Consider the following 9,261-nt stretch of genomic DNA (forward strand, 5'->3'; position numbering starts at 1 on the left):
CGAAAGTCGATTTTCGGTAATATATTTTGACTTCCGGAAGTCGACTTTGAGTAATATATTTTAACTTTCAGAAATCGACGTCTAGAAGTAATTTTGAGGGTGTAATGTCCGTAATTTTACTTAAATAATCAAAAGATTTTTTGGAATTTAAAGAAATTTCTAAAATGTAAAAAAGAAAAATTGGAGGTGCAGAAAGAAACACCCTTGTTCAATTGCATTTACTTACGATTATACAGAACTTGGCCCAAAATTTGAAACATTTTCTATAGATTAGTAATGATGATTGATGATAAATTTAATATTGGACTTAATAGGTTACTCATTGTCTTTTTATCTATATTCTCCACAAAGGAAGTATGTCAGACATTTATTATCAACATGTGATATAGTTAAAGGACAATAATTATCCGACAGATTGAACTAAAAGCTAAACTTTGATATTATCATTCAATCCAAAATACAATGTACAGTAAGTTCATTGCTTTTTCTGTTAGCTACCTTAAAAGTCATGTTATCGATTATTGGTTGACAGTGCAAAGCCATTAAACTCAAAATTCAATTACTGATATGAAATATATGCATATTTATAAGTGTTGAAAATCTGTAATACAAAGAGGGACAGTGTTTCTAAGTCTCAAAATTGATGACTTAAAAAGGCTACCTAACTTATCTATGAACCTCTTCTTGGGGTACAGAAGCTATTGGAACGTGACTAGTGACTGTGTTTTCGGACGTGGTATCATCAATGTACTGTTGATACACATATGATATAATGCCCCAAATAGCAAGCACCATAGAGATGGCCTTAATACCATGCATTTTGTCATGAAAGACTACCACAGCCAACATTGGAACAATAGGCACACCCAAAGCGCTTATGGCATTTGAGAAGAGGGAAGAAACCTCTGTGATGAGTCCAAAACAACCAATTGTAAAGAGTTGCCAAAGTGTGGCTGTGAAAGTGAGGTTCAACACATATGAAACCCTCCCCAACTCATACTCATTCATTTCATTCCTCAAACCATTCCATTCACCACTAGCAAAAAGTCCCACTACAGTAACACAGGTAGCTACAAGAGACGTGTACATTATCATGTCGATCACCACTTTGAATGTTTCCCTTTTCATGACCTTCTTGAACACCAACTGTGTGAGGGAAAGCCACAGTCCATACCCTGCTGATGCACCAACAGTGCATATGAATCCAATCACATACTTTTTCTTGGACGTTTGTGTGGAGTCTGAATTATCTGATGATGACTCGTTTTGAAATACAAGAAGGGTAGCGGAAATGGTGAGAAGGACTAAAGAGTTTACTATGTAAGGTGTGAACTTGAGTGAGTTGAGGAAGTATGAGAAGAAAGCATTAAAAGCCAACTGGGATGAGCAAATGAGAGAATAGGTTGAGACAGGAAGGTACCATAACCCAATTGCATATAAATAACAATCGAATGCCAAAAGTAGGCCAATTGAGACATACACAAATGCTAGCATTGAAGCAGATGGCTGATTTGGATGAATGCTACTGTTTGTGGTCAAATTTTTGGGTGCTGTGATGAAGTAATAAGGAAGCATAATAGGGAAACCACAAAGTTGAACAAGTGTTCCCATCCACTTACTCTTCCCACCCTTTTCATAGTACAATCTTCCAAGGAGTATTGCAGCTGATGAACTCACCAACATAAGTGCAGAATGTATGGCTATTCTGAACCAACGGTAATATACTTTTTTCTTACTCATCGTCATCGACTCATTCATTGGACCACCAAATTTATTGCCCTCCAAGGAATTTGTTTCTTGCACTCCATTAGCTTCTAGAAAAGCATAACAAATTCTCATTATATACAGTTAGATAATATGTGATTATAGATTGAATAAAGCTGTTGTGCATACTTCTGATTTACTTAAGAACTCACTTCCTCAGAAGTAAAGTTGCTTTATTTGTGAATAAGTTTTTCTTCTTCTTCTTCTGCGTCTTCTTCTTCTGTTATTACTGTTATTGTTGAATATCTTCATTGATATACATAATTGGATGTCTTGCATCTCTATCCCCAAGCTAAGACTCTATCAGTAGAAAATGTTCTTTTGTTTTTGTTTTCTGGCTTGATGAGTAACTATAAAAGTATCACCTTTTTCTTCCTGTTTCTTTAAATTTGGAAAAAGTTGGTTTAATTTCTTGTATAAATATTTGAAACACAAGAAAAATAAGGATAAAATAACTTGGATGGTTATTTATAAGCATAAAATATAAAAATCTCTCAGATCCTAATAATTTATAGTATAATCAAAACTAAAAGCCTCACCAATCAGTGGATGATATTGTTCTTTAATTTTGTTTTGTGGGGGAGAGTATATATTGATACAGCTCAGAAACTAGACCTTCACGGAAAAAACTCCATCATCCACACCATCTCAGCCTAGGTGGCTTTACCTCTTTTACAACTAAGGTACCAACTACACTGTGGACAGTGACATAGATTATCACGTTATTCTGTTTCTTGTTGCTTGAGTTTTGTCTGGACTCTGCTGGCACCATTGTTATGTCTGGTTCGGCAATTTACATCCTAGGATCCATCGAAATTAGGACCAAGATTTTTCCAATAGATGAATAAAAATGACACAAAAAACTGGAACATGTCTATGTTCTGCATAATTGAAATGGAAAGATATCTCGTATCCTATATTTCATCACAGTTTCTGTGAGTATGTAACAAAATATGATGCAACTCCAGGAAAAGCCTTTTAAGCAAACCTTATACTTCTAACTTGTCTCTTTTAACATAGTTGAATCTTTTTGTGTTAACTATGGAAGAGAAAAAGTTGACTTACCAATTTTGCTAAGTTGTACTTCTTGAGATTCTCCCATGTGGATGGTGAAACTAGTTTCGTGGGGGTGTTGCACTTCTTGAGTTTCTCCCATGGGGAAGCTGAAGTAAGTTTTCAGAGAAAAGGAGATAGAGTTAAAAGGAGGGTGATTGGAAAATGCAAATGAATCATACAGTGTACATGTATACACATGCATCTATATAGAAAGAGAAACAGTGCCGGCTTATTCTTTTCAACTTTGACTTAATTACTATTAATACCTATATTTGCCTTCACACAATGGCACCACTTCATACTTAAAATTTCCTTGACTTTAGGTTGTGTGATGTGAGAGAGCTTGACAATTCTGCTTTACCACTTGTGTCAAAAAGGAAAAAAAAAATAAGCAGGGTGTGTTCAACATGATGCCTTGTTTATTGGTCAACAGAGGAAGGTGGTGATGTGTTACTATGCTTTTTCAGAGAAGCTATTAAGTATTTCATGTGATCATAGTATGTACTAATATCTAGCATTAACTTTCAAGAAAAGTTAATACTATTCAATCATCATGTGTCAAATGAAGCTCATTAAAAAGTATATCAGCATCAGAACACTTAATTGTTTTATCTGCCTTTTTTAGATCATTTAGAGTGTAAGATGAAAAGCTGATGAACATTTTGCAGTCGAGGAGGTCGGTGTGGCGGTGGAAGAGATTATATATCTGTGGCTGCTGTTCTGCTCTGAGTTCGTCAGTGGAGATGATAAAAACACACACACACAAGAAATTAGAGGTATATAAATAATTTATATAAAACAAAGTGAGCAAAATATATTTGACCAATTATGAATTATGTGGGGAACATGCTGTGTGTGCTTTCTATATTGATGGCAATAACCAGCGGTAGTTAAGAACACCTACCAGATAATAAATAAGTTACATATCAAAAAAACAATATTTTAATATAATTTAAAAAATATATTATTAAAATATTATGTTGTCTCTACTAATATTTTTTATGGAATTTTAATTTTGCAAGTTAATGATATTTATAGTTAACAATAGTTGAAAAATCATGTACTAAAAATGTAAAAAATCGCAAACTTTCTTATAATTTCTTTTGGATCAAAATTACAAATTCTTGTAATTTTTCTGCCAAAAATCGGAAACATTCCAATGATATATAATTATCCAAACTTTCCAAACACTCGAAGGATTTATTGAGTTATTGTGACAATTCTAAAAATAACTTTATTTTTATAATATTTTCCTGCTTCTTTTTTCTTCACATTACAACGTGGAATTTTGGTAAATACTTACCGACAAGAGTTATATTTTTTATTATAATTTATTTTTGTTTTTTCCTTTTCTATTTGTAAATACTCCTATTTGTATGGAATAAACATACCATTAAACATTAGAGCTCATATAAATGTTTTGTATTTTTTTTTATATTATCTTTAAGATATCGATGTTTATAAGGTGCGAAAATCCTTCACTACACTAAATTGATTTAACAAGTTATTGTATTTTGGGAGAGAAGTACATATGATTTTGTTGTATATCATATAATATGGACGAATGGATGTGCTATGCATGCTTTAACCTAAATTATTTTGACTGCTTTCCTCGTCTACTCTTTATCTCTTATTATTATTATTATAAGAGTTATCTAATCTCTCACTAATATCATTAATATATATATATATATATATATATATATATAAATAAACAATATCTAACATCCCTCATATGGATATTACTAAATTAATAATGTAGAATCTAGAAAAACTCAGAGAATCATCGGTTTCTTCTGTCTTTAATTATTTTAAATGTATACAAAGATTAAATAAGTTATACTTTCAAAAGCTAATACAGAGGAAAGGTACCGATAAGAAACGAAAAAGACTGCACAGGAAAGGTTATAAATAATATATGATGTGCAGTTCTTTTGTCTTTATAAAAGTATGCTTTTTAAGTAGAAAATTAATTCAAATAAGTCCAACACTTAACGGATGTATAGATTAATGAGTCAAAGTTTATAAGGGCTGTCTGTTAAACGTGACAATAATAACTAATTAAAGACCAAATTTAGAATTGTATATCTTTTCGACAAATTAATTAAAAGAGCGCAAAAGCATACTCCAACCTTGTGTATTTTTTTCTTAATATACATTCAAATATGTTTGTGTACTTTTATGCTTTTAATTACGAACTAGAAATCAAATTATCAAATTAATTACATATTTTGAAGATTAATTTAATGAAGGATGGTACACCCATATTTACAAAATCTCAAATTACATAAAATAAGTGAAATCATATATCTTATGTATCTGTTTTTTTTTTTTAATGATAATAGAAGCAATGGTAGACCTTCTCATGGACAGGGTGTTCTTGTCCCAACTTTTAAAAAAAAAAATTAGAATTAAATATGTTTTTGTTTTATTAACTTTTAGTGAATTTATATATTAAAAAAATTTAAATTTTTGAAAATTTTAAATTATATGTTGTGTATATTTGTAATGGATGAAAATTAAATTAGATATATTTGTATTTCTTTTATAGAGCATAATATTTAATGTTAATAAATAATAAAACATAAAATTAAATATAATAAAAAATAAAAATATTTATTAAGATACTTTGTTTTATTTTCTTTTCTATTGTTTTTTGAGTTTTTTACATATGATACTCATCATCTACTCTCACTTGTTTTCTTTTTTGTTTATGAAGAAAAAATGAAGTTAGAATATTTATTAGTTTAATGGTTAGTATTATTTTTTTTCTCTTTTGAGCATTTGTATATTTATTTTTTATAAATATTAAAGAAAATATAATGTCCTATATATTTTTTCAAAATCAGTTTTTAATTGTGACTGAATTATTATAGATTATTTTTTAGTAATCACATCTTTGAATTTTCTATTAGATTATAATAAATTATTTTTTGATATTAAAGTTTTTTTTTAAAAAAATCGGTATAATAATGAAGAATAAAAAATAGATTCATTTTTTAACAATGATAGAACAGAAGGTACTGTGAATATGAATTTCTTGTCGACAATATGATTATTTATATTAAAAAATAAATAACTGATAATTTTAATTCTAATTTAATTATTGATAAGTTCAAAAATCTGAAAGAACTAATGATAATTCTATAGATATGTGTAATTTTTTTTGTAGTTGCAGTTATCTGAATTATATTTTAATGAAGAATAAAGAATAAATTCATTTTCTAAAAGTGAAAAAAGAGGAGCTAACATTGAAGTGACAATATGATTACTTTAATTAAAAAATTAATAGTTAAAAATTTTAGTTCTAATTCAATTATTGATTAGTTTAAGAATAAAAAAAATGACTAGATATGTGTGATTTCTTTTGTAATTTCAGTTATACTAAATTATATATTAATATTTATTATATTAGTGATAATAATTAATCATATAAATTTTGAGTATATTATTTTGAGCCTCTTAAAATTATCTACCAAGATCCATTACTAAATAAAAAATAATAAAATCATTATTTTTATTGTTTTTATTATAATTATTAAATTAAATAAAAATATTTTTTATAATTTAGTATAAATAGCTTTTATTTATTTTATACCCAGTCTTAAAATAAATAAAAAAATAGTTAAGTTTAAAAAAATGTCAAATTAAAAATAAAGTTAAATTAAAAAAAATGATAAGATTATTATTTTAATTTAAAAAATAAGTTTGAAAAAAAATCTTTATATATAAACTAACATTCCATAAAATTAATTTATAAAAAAATACATTTATTTATATATCAGAATTCTTTTACATCTAATCAAGGTGAAATATTTTACTCTCTCGTCACATTTAAGATTAAAATTTTCCAGTATAAAAACTAGATTTTTATTGGCAGCGATATGAAATAATATAATAAGTTGTAGTTAAAATAGACTATACCGTCGTCGTGTAAAGTAGATTAAAAAATCTAATTTAACTTGTAAAATTTACATACATTTCTATTTTATACATTATAATTTCTAGTAATCAATTATATAACATAAGTACAAAGTTTGTGGTGTATAGAACCAGATACGATCAAACTCAAGAATAATAAAATCAAGATGAAAACTAATATACGTGCACGTTAGGTATAATCAAACAAGCCAAAATTTGAAAATGAGTGATGTTAAGAGGTTACCGCTTTACAAATCAGCCATCCAATAATTTCATTCCTTCATTTTCCAAATCTATGTCATGGATTTCATAGTTAGGATGTTTATAAATATAAAGTCAATTTTAATATAGGGCATAAAAGATTTTTTTATTTTTGGTTAAAATACCTTTTTGTCCCAATTTTTGTCAAACTTTGTCAAATCGGTTCTAATTTTGTTTATGTGCTTAAATAGTTTTTAGTTTTCGTCAATTTTGTTCAATTAGGTTCTTTTTTTGTTAACACCGTTTAAATCATTAACAATCATAAACAATGACTGCTACTGTTTTTTTGATTTTTTTATAAATTTTATAAATTTTTTTAAATGTCTACATGACAATCCAGCAGTGTGTCACGTATCAGAGTCAGTGTTTTATATTCAATTTGATCCCTAAATAATATAAAAATTAATTTTTGATTCAATTTGGGGAAGGACAAAATTGGTTCATGTTAACAAAAATTGAGACTAAATTGAATAAAAATCACGAATATATGGACCAAATTGAATATAAAACATTGACTCTAACATGTTACACGTTACTGGATTGACACGTGGACATTTAAAAAAAAAAACATAAAGTGACATGTGACAATTACTTTTCATGGCCATTAATGATTTAAATGGTGTTAGCAAAAAAAGGACTTAATTGAACAAAATTAACGAAAATTAACATATGTTTAAGCACAAAAATGAAATTATGACTGGTTTAACAAAATTTGATAAAAATTGGGACAAAAAAACTATTTTAACATTTATTTTTTTTATTGTTTAACTAAATATATATCTTTAATAGAGAAAACTTCCAAAGATACTTCTCACTTGTATTCAAGCATATCCATCCATATAATATTTATATTTTAATTTTAGCTAATTCAACTATATTTAACATTATTGTTTTATAAAAATATTAAACACGGTATTTATTAAAGAAAAAATAGGAAATATAATTCCTTATGGAACAAAAAGTTATATAGATTTGAATAATATTACTTTTAATCAATGTAAATTTAAATAATTCTTAAATTAGATTATCACACTATAAGAAAATTTTCATTAACAACAAATTTTAGTGAATAAAAGTTGTTAGTCACTATAGTGACTAATTTAGATACTAATTTACAAAATAAAAAAAATTATTGGTTACTAAAATAATCACTATTATGAATAAAAAATTCTAATTTGTCTCTAATTTGATTTCCAATACCAAGATTTTAGCTACCAAAGAAGATTAGTTACTATACAGTAGGTAGCAATTTTTTTCTACTAAAGGAATTAGTTTCTAAATTAGTCTCTAATTAATTAGTGACTAATTTAACGATCAATTATAATTTTTTATTCGTAATAGTGACTATTTTAGTAACCAATATTTTTTTATTTTGTAAATTAGTATTTAAATTGATCACTAAACTTAGTTGTTAATGAAACATTTTTTTGTAGTGTTATAACTCCACAACATTATTTTTGTGTTATGAAACACATAACTTGTCACTTTTATAAACAAAATGACGTGAGGTTGATGTGGTGTGAGTTTAAATTTAACATTGGGTAAAAATTGATAAATTTAAGTATCGCATAAAGCAAAAGACTCAAAAAATCCATTATCTTAAGATTTATGATCGAAGATGGTGTCAATTTCTTAGGTAGGTTTGACTCAGATCTCATGTTAAATTTTCCTAATGTATCTTTTCAAAAAACATGTTAGTGATATTAGTGTTGCATGTGGCATCAATTGTTTCGTGATAGAGGTCAAATGGAACAGGTTACAATCAAATCGTGACGTTTGGACTTGTGTTAAACTCTTAAAGTAAAAAGTGTTGTGCCCTGACTAATGACTATTGGTCTAGAAGTAAGGGTTCGATCCTAACAATTGGTATCAAAGTCAAGATCACGAGATTGTTATGAGTTTCTTGTATAAAAAGTATTCTTGATTAGTTATGTTTCCGCTTAAGAGCATGCCAACGTAGAAATTCCTTCAAAGGATTAAGATCATGAGTATTAAACCAACTGAGATTAAAGAAACAAAAGTAAATAATTTATTAATATATTCACAAGTGATTTTAGTGGTGGTTACTTTTAAAACAAGATCAGAATGTTTATGAGACTAGGGTGCCTATTTTTAATCAACCCTAACTAGTTCACACTAATTTAATTAAAGCACACACTCATATATTCAATTATATAGAGAGAGAGTGAAATATGTTGATTGATGATGGCCCAATAAAATATATATTTAATGTTGGTAGTTGTAGTACAGTGACCAAAA

At 27.4% G+C, this 9,261-nt stretch overlaps 1 protein-coding gene across 8 annotated transcripts; it reads right to left on the reverse strand.

Annotated features, from left to right (window-relative positions):
- Positions 1-559: 559 nt before the first annotated feature.
- LOC114187279 (purine permease 21-like) lies at positions 560-3,415 on the reverse strand. Of its 8 annotated transcripts, none has more exons than XM_028075488.1 (4): positions 3,087-3,415; positions 2,830-2,927; positions 1,894-2,145; positions 560-1,814 (listed from the first exon to the last, which is right to left on the reverse strand). In XM_028075488.1, the coding sequence occupies exon 4, from the start codon at positions 1,756-1,758 to the stop codon at positions 667-669; it is 1,092 nt and encodes a 363-aa protein (XP_027931289.1). In that variant the 5' UTR covers positions 1,759-1,814; positions 1,894-2,145; positions 2,830-2,927; positions 3,087-3,415; the 3' UTR covers positions 560-666. The 8 variants fall into 8 exon arrangements, with proteins under 8 accessions (XP_027931289.1, XP_027931286.1, XP_027931287.1 ...); XM_028075485.1 differs by lacking the exon at positions 3,087-3,415 and adding an exon at positions 2,304-2,564 and having other exon boundaries at positions 1,894-2,139; positions 2,830-3,056; XM_028075486.1 differs by lacking the exon at positions 3,087-3,415 and adding an exon at positions 2,304-2,564 and having other exon boundaries at positions 1,917-2,145; positions 2,830-3,056.
- Positions 3,416-9,261: the final 5,846 nt, after the last annotated feature.

Source organism: Vigna unguiculata, chromosome 6 (assembly GCF_004118075.2).
Source record: "Vigna unguiculata cultivar IT97K-499-35 chromosome 6, ASM411807v1, whole genome shotgun sequence".
NCBI lineage: Eukaryota > Viridiplantae > Streptophyta > Magnoliopsida > Fabales > Fabaceae > Vigna > Vigna unguiculata.

Coding starts and splice junctions, on each gene's coding strand:
- LOC114187279 (XM_028075481.1), bottom strand. CDS start 3,022: ATGCATGTGTATACATGTACACTGTATGATTCATTTGCATTTTCCAAT. Junction 1,815..2,829: donor AGTACAACTTAGCAAAATTG/GTAAGTCAACTT, acceptor ATGCTTTTCTAG/AAGCTAATGGAGTGCAAGAA.